This window comes from Eleutherodactylus coqui, chromosome 2 (genome assembly GCF_035609145.1).
Source record: "Eleutherodactylus coqui strain aEleCoq1 chromosome 2, aEleCoq1.hap1, whole genome shotgun sequence".
Classification (NCBI taxonomy): domain Eukaryota; kingdom Metazoa; phylum Chordata; class Amphibia; order Anura; family Eleutherodactylidae; genus Eleutherodactylus; species Eleutherodactylus coqui.
In genome coordinates, this window is record NC_089838.1 from 37,731,534 (window position 1) to 37,748,856 (window position 17,323).

Sequence of the window (17,323 nt, forward strand, 5' to 3'; positions counted from 1 at the left end):
ACATTGAGCAGTGGATTGTCCGCGCCTGCTGACAAGCGAGGAATCCGCTGCTTGATTTGCATGAGGCCTTATTATTTGGTACTTCTACTGTTTCCATGAATTCCTGCCTGGTGCCAGTATATGTAGGAAGAGGTATTTGCTATTCTAAAGTTATTTAGCAGGATTAAGGTAAATCATTATTTTTTTTTATTATTTATTTACTTATTTAATTATCCGTTTACCCCCACACCCTCCCTTTCCCCTTATTTCTATTTTTTCTATATTTTCTAAATAGTAGGCACACAAAAAAAAGGCGCCGCTCGCATGCGCTGAAAACACGTGAATGGGCAATGTTTTATATGGGCATCACATGAAACATTGCCCATTCACTGGAGCTGCTGTGCTTGGAGAAGCGCAGCTGCTCCAGGAGGAGACAGCAGAGCTATGGGGGGTTTCCCCATAGCACTGAGAGATGGAGCGGGGCGAAGGTTTAATCCCTTAGGCCGGCTGCACACGGCCATGACGGCGCCCCCCAGAGACCCCATACTTACCTGCGGATCCGGCGTCTTCAGTCCCGCACGACGCTTTGGCGCGCATGTGCCGCAGCATCATGTGACGCGCCGTCCGGGGAAGCGGTTTCACGCTATCTTCCGCTGTGCTACAGCGCCAGATAGCGTGACGGACGGGCTTCCATTGAATGCAATGGAAGCCGTCCGCGCATACACCCGCGGAAAATAGAGCATGCCGCGGGTGAGGTCGGGTGACTTCACGGTGCGGAATTCCGTGATGGAATTCCGCACCGTGAGCATTGAGCATTGAGCTATTAGGTTCAATAGAACCTAATAGCTGCGGGCAACACGGCGGAAATCCATCTGTGGGAAGGAGCCCTTATTGCTCCGCTCTCTGCCCCCTGCTATGGGGAAATCCCATATAGGTCCGCTCACTCTCCCTGCTCTGAGGAGATCCCCCATAGTTCCGCTAAATCTCCCTACTATGGGGAAATCTTGAAGGATATCCTCATAGCGGAGAGTAAGTGGGCGTGGCTTTATATAGTGAGCGGGGCTAGATGGTGATCCATCTGGCCCTGTCCCCTCCTCCCACACCTTCGGGGGAAGCTCCCCTCTTATTCCCCACAATAGGGAAATCCCTTGCAGAGAGATGTTGGGGGAGTTGCCCAGCAGGGGGCAGGAAAAATACCTCGCTGCTCACGGGGGAACATTTAAAAGCTGCTTCTGGCTATGAGCACCTTTTAAATGTCCTGCTGTAAGCAGCGGGGAAGCTATTTCGTGTGCAGGAGCTTCCATTAACTCCTGCTCCCATATGAGTCAATGTAAAACTCCTGCCCATTGCGCACTGAAGATAGTGCATGTTCTATCTTTGTTAGGTGCACGGCATTTTGCGGCCATAATTCCGCACATATAAACGCTTTTAGAAGCATTCATTTTGCGCACGCAAAAAGCACGCTCGTCTGACAAGGCTTAAATTGTATCAATGTGATTGTCACCCATCCTTTTCATTAGTTGGCGGATCGTCGCCTGGGGATTACTAGCTACTTTGTAATAGTGGGAGGAAGCTGTCTACAAGTTACGGCCCGCAGACACTAACGAATGTATACATATATTACATGTTATATATTTTTTGCTGTTTTTTAATATGGTCCTGCGAGACCCACTTGATGGTGAATATGTTATGTGAAAAATTCGATAAAAATCAATTAAACATAAAATCTTTTTTGGAATACAGGACTATAGGGTTGGCTGTGGGCCTCATGGTTACTTGTTACATCACTATCACCAATAATCATGTTGTTTACTCCTTACTTCCTTCAAGCTAAGTTCACATCACATTGAGTCCTCTGTTTGATGTATATGTCCAGTAAAATTCCTGACAGAGGTGGAAAGAGTGAACTTTTGGAGTCTTTCAGGCCAGCACAGTAAGTTACAGCATTTTTATGTTGGTACACTGTAAAAAAAATACATACCTTATGTTTCTTTTTAAACTTTTTTATATTTTTTTCAAGAGGGCAGAAAGAGAATAGAAAATATGTGCTATATTATTTATATTGTAATTAGATTTTACCATTATGAAACCATTCCCCATACTTTCCCCATGTAACAAACTGAAATTATTCCTTTAGATATATTAGTAAATAGGACCCACATGTCACTTCTGCCCACAAGGAAAATACCAGAAGCAGCTCGAAAATCAGAAAGCAAGAAAGCATCTACACTATGACCAAGTAGTAGGTAAAATCTACTACATTCAGTGATCATCATCTTCCTAGAGCGAGAAAGAAAGAAGAATGATTTTAATCATCCAGAGCAGTGGTTCCCAAACTTCTTCAGCCATGGAGCTATTTTTGAAGCAAAAGAAAGAAAGAAGAGTGATATTAATCATCCAGAAGAGTTGGTAAAGTGGCTGACAGATTGTCAAAGCAATGACATGAACCTGAAAGTACCTACATCCATGCATCACGAAAGGGCCACTCCAGTGAAAACTCATTTTGCAATCCCTGCACCCCTCACCTGATTATCTATCCCTTTCTGGACATCTCCTATGTATATTGCACTCCATATTTATCAGACTCCATCTAAGACAATAAATACTGCTTTGATTGGTCAGTGCTGTTCATGGGCATACTACTATTCCATACTAATGCAAAGTGTATATCATGTAATCAAAGAAGCAGGGTGGCCATCTTTGTAAGCTTAGGACCAGTGGGTTGCTTTAAAGAAAATTTAGTAGAAAATTGATGCAGATAAGGCTGCCTGTCCACGGGCGCTTTTGAATTGCATTCCGGCCACAAGGAACGCAATGCACACTTTCCATAGTGTTGCTATGGAAAGCGCAGCCCCCCTGTCCACGAGCAGAAAGTCATAGCGATTCCCCACTTGCGGGCGGCAATTCTCCACGGTCAGCCTATCTGTCAGATAGGCTGACAGCGGAGATCCGTCTGCAGGCTCCTGGTCCTGGGCGGTGGCTCCACAACACCCGTGGACAGGCAGCCTAAAGTATGTCCTTACATATAAAAGTCAGAGAGGTGCTGGAAGCTGTAAGTTACTTTCGATGTAAAGCACAGGAGATTCTTCAGGGTCCTCTACAAGACATAATGAGGCCACTTTCGCACGGCAGTATTTCAGGCAATATTTTGCATTTGACCGCGCTCCCCTCAGCGGAGAGACATTACAGCACGCCTGCAACTGTGATAGCCGTACCAGCCTGTGGAGAAGGGAGGACGCTGGGGACTGTAACATTGGCGCCAGGTGCTGACATAGCAGGTGAGAGTAGGATAGTAACAGGAAAGCGCGGGTGCAGCAGCGGCGACTGCGGACACAGTCACAGCAGGCCTGGAAACACAGCAGCCGCTGAGGCCACAGCTACCAGACACACTGAGACAGCACAGATGGCACACTCCCAGGGGACCTGGAAGGCGCAACACTACCAGCACCGGGGTCGCATGCCTTGCAGAGGGATAAATCCATAGAGGATATCCAGACAGACCATCAGCTAATCAGAAGCTAGGGAATTTCAACTCCAGCTAAAGCCGGTCAGCCCCTAGCTTCCGGTGTCAACAAGCTACACCAGTACCGTTACAGCCTACCTTTGCATCGCAGTATTTTAGACAATACTTTGCATTAATATTTGTCAGCCAAAACCAGGAGTGGGTCCAAAACACAGAAGAAACACAAAAGTTTTTTCCTCTGCAGGTTCAGCTCTTGGTTTTGCCTTTTAAATACTGATGCAAAATACTGATCACATCATAAATATGTGAAAGGAGCCTAAACTAGAAAAGTAAAATGTAGTCACCCTCAGCTCGTATCTAAAGGAGCAGCTCATCCTGTCCCAGGTAAAGAGCAGCGCAGGACATGTAGCACCGCACTGTACTGTACAGAGACAATACTAGATGGCCCATCAGTTAATGTGCCTCAGTAATACCGGGGCTTTACCAGTAAAATGCCCGTGCTGGTTGGCTAGTTTGTTGGGTTTTCTAGAAAAGTACATGTGTCACAGATCCAGACTGTCTGTGACATTGTATGTTGAATCTGGTTTCAGGGCTCAGTCACACGGGCGCATTGGCATCCGAGTTACTGCAGGTAGCAGACGGCCGTACTTGAAGATGGACATCTCTCTGAAACGCCGGAGGAAAGAACATGTGACCGGCTTCATTGCCGGTCATGTGTTCTTTCATCAGCGCTGCAGAGACGTCCGTCTTCAGGTACGGCTGTCTTCTTTCTGCGGTAACGGCTCAGTCACATGGGCGCATCGGCATCCGAGTTACTGCAGGTAGCACACGGCGGTACTTGAAGACGGACGTCTCTCTGAAACGTCGGAGGAAAGAACATGTGACCGGCTTCATTGCCGGTCATGTGTTCTTTCATCAGCGCTGTTGAGACGTCCGTCTTCTTTCTGCAGTAACGGCTCAGGCACACGGGCGCATTGGCGCAGGTGTACGGGTGCCGATGCGCCCGTGTGACTGAGCCCTCAAGGTGGCTAAGGGGAGACCATAGATGTTGAAAATATTTTATCCGGAGGCAATTGTAACCTTAGGCATCATTGTATAAACATATGATCAAGTATAACTATAACAGCTCAGCAGCAAACTGCCTCTTGATATACTGTAGGTAATCAATTTATATAATCAATTATAAAAACACCACTAGATATTAAATATTTATAAATAGCTAAAAATTCATAATATGGCCATGTAGACTACTTATTAACGGTACAGTAAATCATGTTATAAATTTAAGACAAAATAATATAATTACAAAACAACTTGTTAATTTAGTTACTATTACTCTTACATAAAAACCATTCGACAAAGGCAAACTTTGAAGCTCCTAGGCATTATTACACAATATACCCCAATAAAGATCCATTAATAATCATGCACCATTTTTATGGCTATTGTTGTCCTCACATACAGCAGAGTCTAGCTGCAACTACAACATCTTAAGCCTGAAAGTTATTTGCTAGCCACAAGCTAATAATTTCTATCGAGCAGATGTTAGTAAACCAACATCTCAAAGATGTAATAAAAGCAGTATAAATAATTAAGTTATAACATATCATTTCTGTTTTAATTTTAAGACCCAAACAACTCAAAATGTCATCATACTATAATATTGTCACTTACATTGTTTGGATCATTCAGTGGTTCCCCCTCAGTTGAGGCTTCTTGATATAAATCCTTTAGTTGGGGATAATTTACAGGCTGCACAATACTGAACTCTTGTTGTTCCGGGGCCGGGGGTAAATGAGTTTGGTAACTCAGCCCCTGGGATCCTGGAGGAACCATCCTGACCTCCATGTACTTTAAGGTCCCATCTGTGTTCAGGTACAGAGCTGGCTGATACTGATCTGTGTAGGGTTTGGATTGGGATCCACCAAGTAAACAGCAACTACTGCTCCAATCATAACTGTCCTTCCTCAGACACTTCACCAATAATATCATGAAGGTAACAAGTGACACTAAGCTGATGGCCACCAGGGAGATGATTAAATACAGAGTCATATCTGATGGGGGTTTGGAATTTGTCAGGAAGTCCCCAGATTTGGGTCTTTCCACTATAACCTCATCTGCCATACTGACAAGTACCGTCACTGTGGTGGATAATGGAGGACTCCCCTGATCACTGATAGAAATGACAAGTTGTTGCTCCATGTTCTCGGCTTCCTGGAATCCTCTTACAGTTCTCACCTCTCCGGTGTGTTTAGACACTTGAAATGATGAGTAATTGATGGGGTGGATGAGAGTAAACAGCAGCCAGGCATTGTGACCAGAGTCCCGGTCCACTGCGGACAGTTTTGTCACCAGATATCCGGCACTTGTAGACTTTGGGATCCTCTCTTGGACAATGAGGTCTTCAGAGTGTTCTGGATACAGCAGGGTGGGGGGATTGTCATTTGTATCCAGAATGAAGAGAAAGACGGGAACAGTGGAAGATAACTGTGGAGATCCTGAGTCTTCCACCTTTATGGTGATTTGGAAAACCTGGATCTGCTCATAGTCAAAGGAACGCTGAGTGTATATATTCCCATCATTAGAATGAATGTAGACAAAGGATGAGACAGAGGAGCCGTCAATCTGACTCTCCACTATGGAGTAAACCAGATCAGAATTAACCCCCTCATCTAGGTCGCTAGCAGATACTGTACATAGGAGAGTCCCTGGGTCACTGTTCTCCTTAATGAAAGCATTATAAGTAGACTGTGTGAACAGCGGAGCATTATCATTAATATCTGACACCCTAAGGGTGACGCTGGTTTTACTGTATAGAGGAGGAGACCCTAAATCAGAGGCAGTCAGCTCTATAGTGTATTGGGGGGTTTCCTCTCTATCCAGATTCCCGTCTGTCACCAATGCATAACGATTCTGATTAGATCTTATTCTAAAAGGCACATTTGGTGATAGATTTAGTCTTATTTCTCCATTCTTTCCAGAATCCTTGTCATTTACATTAATAAATCCTACAATATCCCCAGATGGTGCATTTTCCAGAATATCATTAGCCACTGAGGTAAATGTAATTTCGGGGAGATTGTCATTCTCATCTTGTATTTCCACTTGAACTATACAATTGCCTTTTAATTTTGGAAATCCTTTGTCTACGGCCTTTATAAATAATTCATAAAAGTTTCGCTCTTCAAAATCTACCAGTCCAATAATATAAATCTCCCCATTTTGATCATTGAGGCAAAATATTTTTCTAGCAGATTCAGATGTATGATCATCAAAGGAGAACTCAATCTCCCCATTTGCTCCGTCATCCTGATCGGTCGCATTCAGGGTTAATATGACAGTTTTCAATGGGAGATTCTCCCTTATACTGACCTTATAAACTGACTGATTAAAGACTGGAGGATTATCATTAATATCTAATACAAGGACTGTTATTCTGCAGGTCCCTGATCTGGCCGGTTCTCCTCCATCAATAGCTGTGAGAATGAGGTGATGTTCTTGTTTCTCTTCTCTATCTAGAACCTTCTCTAGTATCAGCTGAGGGATGAGCGTTCCGTCTTTAAGACTTCTCACAGACAATGAGAAATAAGGATTTGTATTCAGTGTATACTGACTAACACCATTCACACCGACATCTAAATCCTTGGCAATTTCTAAGGCAAAATGATCACCGGGACCTGCAAATAATTCTGTGATCTCTATAATACGATCATCTGATGAGAATGTGGGAGAATTATCATTAATATCCAGAATCTCTATCTGCAGACTAATAAGCTCCAGAGGATTCTCAGCCACAACCTCTAACTGCAGTAAGCAGCGGGGACTAGATCCACACAGGCTCTCCCTATCAATCCTCTCCTTCACAACCAACCCTCCATTGTCCTGATTTACACTGAAATATTGTTGGGATTGCTCAGATCTCAGATGGATCCTGCGCTGAGAGAGCTCGGCACGTTTTATCCCCAGATCCTGAGCTACATTTCCTACCAATGTCCCCGGCTCAGACTCCTCAACAATAGAATAACGCAGCTGCCCAGAGACCCAGCCCCAGCTACAAAGGAGAAAGGAGCAGACTACTTGCCATTTCCAGCACTGATAAAAGCCTCTGATGTCCATATCTTAAATGATTGCCTTGATATTTGATGTCATGTAGATCCTGTGTAATCCCAGCTGCATGAGGATCATGAATTTATCTGTCCATATTCCCAAAAATATAATCCATCTGAGGAAAACAATCATCCACGGGGCTCTCATCAGCGCTGCAGCTCTTCTTTGTGTGAGAGAAACGATGGGAGGGTGAATCACTGAGCCAGGGGGAGGAGAGCGCAGGGCTGACATGAGCACATTCTCTAGTATTGCTGAAAAGAAGGACTGGATGACAAGTCTACCCTCTACTGGCCAATAATGAGAATGCAACCCATAAGAAGACCAGAAAAGGAAAATGTTGATATTGTAAGGATATGTTTTAAAATGATAGTATTTTTAAGCACTGTACAAGTCTTTGTATGAGAAAAAAAGTATAAATAATCTGGTAATATATACTGACACATCATTTTCTTAGTAAAATCATATTATGATATGATTTTTTAAAATTATGATATTAGTATTTTATTGCATATGAACATTTTAGCTCTAAAAATATATTTAGTTATAAATTGTAAACTATTTAAATTATTATCAGACTGTTAGAATGAAGATGCAGTATACATAGTTGACAGCGGCCTACATAGTACATGACTATTATTATTAGGTACTCCATCTATTTCCATAATTCCTGCCTGATGCCAGTATATGTAGCCAGAATTTGCTATTCTAAAGTCATATATCAAGAATGAGGTAAATCACGTATTGAAGGAAATAAAATTACAGTAAATGTCATGAAGTTTAGAAAACCAATTACATGGGAAAACATAAAAAAAATTGTGCTAAATGAATATAAAATGTTTTTTTGGAATACAGAATGACTACAGGGTTGGCTGTGGGGCTCCATGGTTACTTGTTGCATCGCAATCACCAATATTTTTAATCATGTTGTTTGCTCCTTAATCCCTTCAGGCTAAGTTCACATCACATTGAGTCCTATGTTTGATGTGTACGTCCAGAAATCTCCTCACCAAATTTGACGGAGTGTGCTTTTGGCCTCTTTCAGGCCAGCATACCTTATTCTGTGATATTCAATAGGACGGTAGGTTACAGTATTCTATTTATTGGTACACTGTTAAATAAATGCATACTGTATGTTTCTTTAAAACTTTTATAATTTTCTTTGGGGGGGCAGAGAAAGAAAACACAAATTCTGCCATTGTTTTTATTTTACAGCTTCACACGAGCAAGTTTTTGTGCGTACATAAGTGTGCACCCATGTATCTGCAAAAACCCGCGTGAATGCCGGTCCATACATTGCCTACAATGGAGCTGCTGCCGGAGGCTTCATTGCAGTCAATGGTCTGCCGGCACCCCTGAATTGTTTTTCAAAGAAGAGCTTTACATATAAGCTCTTCCCTAAATAAACAGAATTTTAGTGTAAAAAAATGCACGCATTCTCTTCAATGGAGCCGTGGAATTCATGAATGGGTGAGTGCTGCCTCTGATTGGCTGAGCACAGGGACCAATCAGAAGCAGCTCTCAGCTGTCATTCAATAGCTGAGACCTGCCTCTGATTGGTCAGAGTGCTCAGCCAAAGAGGCAGCCCATTCAGCAGGTGGGGATTTTAAATCTCTGCCTGCTGAATACTCCTCACAGCATTGCAGGAGAAGAGCCGACTAGACACAGCTGAGCCCCGGCAGCTGAAGAAAGGTGAGTATAGATTGGTTTTCATTTCTATCACCATTTTTTGTTGTTTTTCAGGAAAGGGCTTATATTTAAAACCCTTTATTGCTCTGTGAACCCTTTACATGCAGCGATGTGCATTGATCACGGCATTTAGGGGGTTAACAGCAGGGTTCGCTGTTCTTATCAATCTCTGCTGCTGCAGCAGGAGCCTGGCTCTCAGTCAGCTGCCTTTCTCTGCAGGATGGTGCAGGCTCACTTCTAAGCCCACAACATCCATAAGATGTAAGCTTACTTCCTAGTGTGCAGTATCACCCTGCCAGGACGTAAACATAAGACCTGGTGTGTTAAGGGGTTAAATAACAAGGCACCACATCTCCTTGGGATAAAAACTGAGTGGGCTAATTGCCCTTTTATCCTCTGCACTCTATTCCTGCCTAGGAATAGCAACCGCACAAACTTACAGATGTTGCTGTAACTCTCCTGCATTCTTGCTTTTATTTTCTGTTAAACTTCTTTGAAGAACCTCTACAAATGGCCAAATATACTGTATATAACTTCATGTGTGTGCAAGTGATAGTATAAAACTATAGGAACAGTGGATGTTTGTGATCACCCCATCTTCCTTCTGATGCAAACATTACTAGTACGTCCAGATTCCTATGTGATGGTTTATTGCAGTGATGGTGAACCTTTTAGAAGCCAAGTGCCCAAACTGCCACCCAAAACCCATTTATTTACCGCAAAGTGCCAACACGGCAATTTAACCTGAATACTGAGCCAGCGTGTGATATCGGGGCGTGAAACTTGGCCGGATATCGCACTCATGCACATGTGATGTACCAGTGGATGCGAGGTGGTTTTCTGTAAAAACGCCACCCTTCACTTTGGTGAGTTTGTGATCTATTATGTGAGATCTTTATTCTCAGGTGGTATTAGGGCTCCTTCACACTGGCGAGAAGATCGGGCAATTTTCTTGCGTTGCAAGAGGGAGTGATAATGCATCATATCGAAAACAATGAATTTTGAATGTTTCATTCTCATTTGTGATGTTTTCCCTCCAGCAATGCTGCGTGAAAAGAAATCATAGAATGTTCTCTCTTTTTGCGATATTGCCCATTGTTTCCAATAGGAGGACATCGCGATCCCCTGCTGCGGCTGTGACAGCTGCAGTAGAGGATTTCTTCAGTCAAATCCAGGGGTTTCACCTTGTTTTCAATGGGGCTGGCATGAGAACATCGCGATCCTCTGCCTCTGCTGTGACAGCTGCAGTAGGGGATTCCTTCATACCCGCAGGGAGTCCCCTCATCACTGAACACTGTGACAGCAATAGCAGGGTGTTCAGTGATGAGGGGACTGCCCACGGGGATGAAGGAATCCCCTGCCGCTGCTGTCACAGCAGAGGCAGGAGATAGCGATGTTCTCCCATTGCTTTTAATAGGGCTGCTGCCGCCCCATTGGTAGCAATGGGCTGATGCGATTCCCCGCAGTGATGCAAGGCTGTTTTCACATGAAAACGCCTTGCACCCAGGGGTTCCACATGCATTGTGAGAGCGATATAGGGCTGTGAATCACAGCTCAATATCGCTGTCACCACTGTGCAGGAGCTGTTACTGCTCTTTATTTCTCTTGTAATACCTCCCTCACCGCATGGTCTTGCTGAGTTCAACATATTTTTTTCCTATTTTCCTCCTCTAAAACCTAGGTGTGTCTTATCATCAGGTGCGTCTTATGGAGCGAAAAATATGGTATATCATAATTTATGCAAATATCTAGTCTTTCATAAAAATGCCTCAAAATAAAATAAAGCAATTGTTTTAATAAAAGACATAAAAATATATGATAACGTTCAGCTATAACAGATCAACAGCAAAGTGTCTTTTCCTATATATTATAGGGTAGGTTATAAATTTCAAAAGCAGAAAAGATTATAAGGAAACAGTAAACCAACCCTTTATATACAATGACCATGAAGATCATTTTTAACAGTAAAATGAATAAAGTTACTAATTTCAGACATCAGAATGTAATTGCAAAACAATTTGTCACTTTGATTACTCTTATGCCGAATGCCCACAGCCGGGTCAGATTCCAACTGCGAAGTCTCGCAGAAGAATAAGACCCTGTGTCCCGGCTTAGCTGTTCAGCGTCTTCTCTCTGCGCTGCGGATGTGCCGGCTGGCACGCCGCTGCACATGCACAGTGCAGAGTCGCACAAGCGATGACGCTGATCCGCTAAGACTCGCAGCAGGATGGACGGCTTCCCTTGACTGTAATAGAAGCCATCCTGGCAAGCCCCGCACTAGAATAGGACATGCTATTTTCCCTCGCGAGCGGAAAACCGTGGATGATTTCTGCCCGTGGGCAGGGAAAAGTGTTTTCCTTGCATGTCCTATAAAGAGTATTTGCTGCGGGTTCCGGAAGCGAACGCTCACTCTAGATCCTGCAGTACAAATACGTCCGTGGGCATTCGGCATTACTTTTAGATGTAGCCTAATTACAAACGCAATGTTTGACATTTCTGTAACTTACAGCAAAATGTGTAATAAGAACCATAAACAATCACATAACACTAACAGTACAACTGAGTTCCTATTTGGCAATGAGGCCATTAAGCACCTTCACACGATAGTAAATGCAGACAACCACAACCTCTGAACCCCAAAAGTCATGCAGCAGCCGTAGGCTAATTCATTTTATTAAGGAAAAGTTAATATAAATATCTCTCAAATGTAGTATAAATGTAATATATAATTTAATTTACATTTCAGTTTAGACATCAAAACTACTCAACATATCATCATACTATAATATTACCACTTACATTGTTCGGATCATTCAGTGATTCCCCCTCAGATGAGGCTTCTTGATATATATCCTTTAGTTGAGGATAATTTACAGGCTGCACAATACTGAAATCTTGTTGTTCTGGGGCCGGGGGTAGATGAGTTTGGTAACTCTGCCCCTGGGATCCTGGAGGAACCATCCTGACCTCCATGTACTTTAAGGTCCCGTCTGTGTTCAGGTACAGAGCCGGCTGATACTGATCTGTGTAGGGTTTGGATTGGGATCCACCAAGTAAACAGCAACTACTGCTCCAATCATAACTGTCCTTCCTCAGACACTTTACCAATAATATCATGAAGGTAACAAGTGACACTAAGCTGATGGCCACCAGGGAGATGATTAAATACAGAGTCATATCTGATGGGGGTTTGGAATTTGTCAGGAAGTCCCCAGATTTGGGTCTTTCCACTATAACCTCATCTGCCATACTGACAAGTACCGTCACTGTGGTGGATAATGGAGGACTCCCCTGATCACTGATAGAAATGACAAGTTGTTGCTCCATGTTCTCGGCTTCCTGGAATCCTCTTACAGTTCTCACCTCTCCGGTGTGTTTAGACACTTGAAATGATGAGTAATTGATGGGGTGGATGAGAGTAAACAGCAGCCAGGCATTGTGACCAGAGTCCAGATCCACTGCGGACAGTTTTGTCACCAGATATCCGGCACTTGTAGACTTTGGGATCCTCTCTTGGACAATGAGGTCTTCAGAGTGTTCTGGATACAGCAGGGTGGGGGGATTGTCATTTGTATCCAGAATGAAGAGAAAGACGGGAACAGTGGAAGATAACTGTGGGGATCCTGAGTCTTCCACCTTTATGGTGATTTGTAAAACCTGGATCTGCTCATAGTCAAAGGAACGCTGAGCGTATATATTCCCATCATTAGAATGAATGTAGACAAAGGAGGAGACAGAGGAGCCGTCAATCTGACTCTCCACTATGGAGTAAACCAGATCAGAATTAACCCCCTCATCTAGGTCGCTAGCAGATACTGTACATAGGAGAGTCCCTGGGTCACTGTTCTCCTTAATGAAAGCATTATAAGTAGACTGTGTGAACAGCGGAGCATTATCATTAATATCTGACACCCTGAGGGTGACGCTGGTTTTACTGTATAGAGGAGGAGATCCTAAATCAGAGGCTGTCAGCTCTATAGTGTATTGGGGGGTTTTCTCCCTATCCAGATTCCCATCTGTCACCAATGCATAACGATTTTTCATCTGTTTAATTTTAAAAGGCACATTTGGTGATAAATCCAATTTTATTTCTCCATTTTTCCCAGAATCTTTGTCTCTTACATTTATATATCCTACAACATCCCCATATGGTGCATTTTCCGGAATATCATTAGCCACTAATGTAAACATAATTTTAGGGACATTGTCATTCTCATCTTGTATTTCCACTTGAACTATACAGTTTCCTTTTAATTTGGGAAATCCTTTGTCTACGGCCTTTATATACAATTCATAAAAGTTACACTCTTCAAAATCCACAAGTCCATTAATATAAATCTCCCCATTTTGATTATTGAGAAAAAATATTTCTCTAGCAGATTCAGACGTGTGATCGTCAAAGGAAAACTGAATCTCCCCATTTGCTCCGTCATCCTGATCTGTCGCATTCAGGGTTAATATGACAGTTTTCAATGGCAGATTCTCCCTTATACTGACCTTATAAACTGACTGATTAAAGACTGGAGGATTATCATTAATATCTAATACAAGGACTGTTATTCTGCAGGTCCCTGATCTGGCCGGTTCTCCTCCATCAATAGCTGTGAGAATGAGGTGATGTTCTTGTTTTTCTTCTCTATCTAAAACCTTCTCTAGTATCAGCTGAGGGATGAGCGTTCCGTCATTACGATTCTTCACAGACAATGAGAAATAAGGATTTGTATTCAGTGTATACTGACTGACACCATTCACACCAACATCTAAATCTTTTGCAATTTCTAACGCAAAATGTTCACCGGGGCTTGTAACTAATTCTGTGATCTCTATAATTCGATCATTAGATGAGAATGTGGGAGAATTATCATTAATATCCAGAATCTCTATCTCCAGACTAATAAGCTCCAGAGGATTCTCAGCCACAACCTCTAACTGCAGTAAGCAGCGGGGACTAGATCCACACAGGCTCTCCCTATCAATCCTCTCCTTCACAACCAACCCTCCATTGTCCTGATTTACACTGAAATATTGTTGGGATTGCTCAGATCTCAGATGGATCCTGCGCTGAGAGAGCTCTGCACGTTTTATCCCCAGATCCTGAGCTACATTTCCTACCAATGTCCCCGGCTCAGACTCCTCAACAATAGAATATCGCAGCTGCCCAGAGACCCAGCCCCAGCTACAAAGGAGAAAGGAGCAGACTACTTGCCATTTCCAGCACTGACAAAAGCCTCTGATGTCCATATCTTAAATGATTGCCTTGATATTTGATGTCATGTAGATGCTGTGTAATCCCAGCTGCATGAGGATCATGAATTTATCTGTCCATAGTCCCAAAAATATAATCCATCTGAGGAAAACAATCATCCACAGGGCTCTCATCAGCGCTGCAGCTCTTCTTTGTGTGAGAGAAACGATGGGAGGGTGAATCACTGAGCCAGGGGGAGGAGAGCGCAGGGCTGACATGAGCACATTCTCTAGTATTGCTGAAATGAAGGACTGGATGACAAGACTACCCTCTACTGGCCAATAATGAGAATGCAGCCAATAGCTAGAGCAGAAAAGGAAGATGTTCATATTGTAAGGATATGTTTTAAAATTATAGTATTTTAAGCACTACACTCCATGTTAAAAAAAAACAAAAACATAAATAATCAGGTAATATACACTGACACATGAATTTCTTAGTAAAATTATATTTACCAGTATCTGCTTTTTGATATAGTGGGGACATATTTTTTTAGAATATTATTGTATCACTGATAAATATGATTATTTATTTACTGTAAATTGTTTAAATAATTATCTGATTATTACCATATATACTCAAGTATAAGCCGCGTTTTTCAGCACAAAATATGTGCGGAAAAAGCCACCCTCGGCTTATACTCGAGTGAGGTAAAAAAAACAAACGCAATACTCACCTCTCAGCCGGGGTCAGTTTCCCCAGCGCGATGCTCTTCCCGGTGGTGCGGCAAACTGTTTCAGTCTTCTCCCCGCTGTAACCTCCCTGGCTTGGTTTTGACATTCCCCGCTGTCAGCACTGTGTGAGGAATTGCTGTGATTGAATCGAGTGCTGGCCAATCATAGCCAGCACTCGATAAACCAATCACAGCCATTCAGTGAATGACATCATTGAATGACTGTGATCGGTTTATCGAGCGCCAGCTGTGATTGGCCGGCGCGCTATCCAATCATCCAATGGTTATTTGTTACATTGCTATCACCAATGTGTTTAATCATGCTGTTTGCTCCTTATTCCCATCAGGCTAAGTATACGTCCCAGTGAGTCCTATGTTTGATGTGTATGCCCTGAAATCTCCTGTCAGAGGTTGAAGGAATGTGCTTTTGGCCTCTTTCAGGCCAGCATACCTTATTCTGTGGTATTCAATAGGATGGTAGGTTACAGTATTCTATTTATTGGAACACTGTAAAAAAATGCATGCTGTATGTTTCTTTAAAACTTTTATACTTTTTTTTTGGAGGGCAGAGAGAGAAAACACAAATTCTGCCATTGTTTTTTTTTTCTACAACATTTATCATTCAGTAAAAATAATTCTTGCTGCAGGTTGGCACGATTACAAAGATACTAAAATTATTATTATTTTTTTAGGTTTTTCTATTTTCGCACAATAACACCCCTTTTTGTTTAAATTATTAATATTGTTATATCATTGCATTCAAAATCGCATAACTTTTTTATTTTTTCATTCATGGAGCTCTGAGGCCTTTTTTTCACGTGATGAGCTGTAGTGTTTTTCTTAGTACCATTTTGGGTTACATAAGGCTTTTATGATCAGTTATTATTGCGTCATATGGATGGCAAAATGAAGAAAATTAGCATTTTGCTTCCGTTTTTTATGGGGGGGTTTTTTCACTGTGTAAGATAAATAGTGTGTTTAATTTATTGTCCGAGTTTTTATGGATACGATGATATGAAATGTGTGGGATTTTTAAAGTTTTTTATTTTTTTATACAAACAGGGAAAAGTGTGCAAAAAAGGGGGGGGGGAGGTTGTTACTTTCTTTGTGGTTTTTCTTACTCTAGTTTACCTCTTTTTTATTTATTTATTTTTTTATGTCCCTGTAGGGGACTTGAACCATAAAAACTATGATCACATATTACTTACAATTATGAATACAGGCCATGGCAAGCCCAGACACCAGTGTCTGGCTACCCCTCAGCCCTTGCTCGGGTGCCATGCAGAGGAAGGAATCCCCTCTCACAGCTGTGACAGCTGTGGCTGAGGAGCGTGATGCTATCCCATTGCTTGCAATGGGGCCGGCACTGCTGCCGCCTCATTGAAGGCAATGGGATGAAGGCCACCCCTGCAGCGATGATTTTTTTTGGGGGGGAGAGGGGGTTGTTGAAATATAAGCCCTACCCCGAAAATTATCCCAAGCTGTATCCAGCCGTCCCACCTGTCCCCGGCAGTCTTCTCTGTATTCTGGTGGCTGGGGATTATTCAATCCCTGACCACCAGAATACAGAAAAGACTGCCGGGGAAAGGGAGAAGAGTCGGATAGCGCTTCTAGGTGAGTTACCTTTTGTTTTTTACAGCTGTGGATGATTTTCAGGGTAGGGCTTATATTTCAAGCCCCCCTTACTTCCCCCCAAAAAATCATTGCTGCCGGGGTTGCCTTCATTCCATTGCTTTCAATGGGGTGGCAGCAGCACTGGCCCCATTGAATGCAATGGGTTAGCATCGCGCTCCTCTGCCACAGCTGTGGCAGGGGAGCATGATCTTCTCCCTATGCTTTCAATTGGGCCGGCGGCAGCAACGCCGGCCCCATTGACAACAAGGTGCAACACAAGGATGTGACAGCATCCAGGGGTTTCACATTTTTTTATTCATCGGTCACATGCGATAAACGCTGTCCTATTTTTAACAGCTGTGATTTTTCCATGCATGTAAAAATCGCACATTTGACCACTTCCATTGGAAAGCATTGGTTCTATCAGATGCGATTTTTTAGCGTTCCTGTACATGCGCTTAAAAATTGCTCATCTGACCGCACCTAACAGATCAACAGCAAAGTGTCTTTTCCTATATATTATAGGGTAGGTTATAGATTTGAAGTGCAGAAAAGA

General features: G+C 42.8%; 3 protein-coding genes across 4 annotated transcripts in view; all 3 read right to left on the bottom strand.

Annotated features, from left to right (window-relative positions):
* Window positions 1-17,323, bottom strand: part of LOC136611234 (protocadherin gamma-C5-like) — a 403,514-nt gene that overhangs the window by 317,825 nt on the left and 68,366 nt on the right. The window lies entirely within an intron of this gene.
* Window positions 5,093-7,671, bottom strand: LOC136613130 (protocadherin gamma-C5-like). Its single transcript, XM_066593986.1, has one exon. It carries the CDS (start codon window positions 7,556-7,558, stop codon window positions 5,093-5,095), a length of 2,466 nt encoding a protein of 821 aa, XP_066450083.1. The 5' UTR covers window positions 7,559-7,671.
* On the bottom strand, window positions 12,011-14,573 carry LOC136613131 (protocadherin gamma-C5-like). The gene has a single exon (XM_066593987.1). It carries the CDS (start codon window positions 14,474-14,476, stop codon window positions 12,011-12,013), a length of 2,466 nt encoding a protein of 821 aa, XP_066450084.1. The 5' UTR covers window positions 14,477-14,573.

Excerpts from the sequence above, each read along its gene's own strand:
- LOC136613130 (XM_066593986.1), bottom strand. The coding sequence starts at position 7,558 with ATGGACATCAGAGGCTTTTATCAGTGCTGGAAATGGCAAGTAGTCTGC.
- LOC136613131 (XM_066593987.1), bottom strand. The coding sequence starts at position 14,476 with ATGGACATCAGAGGCTTTTGTCAGTGCTGGAAATGGCAAGTAGTCTGC.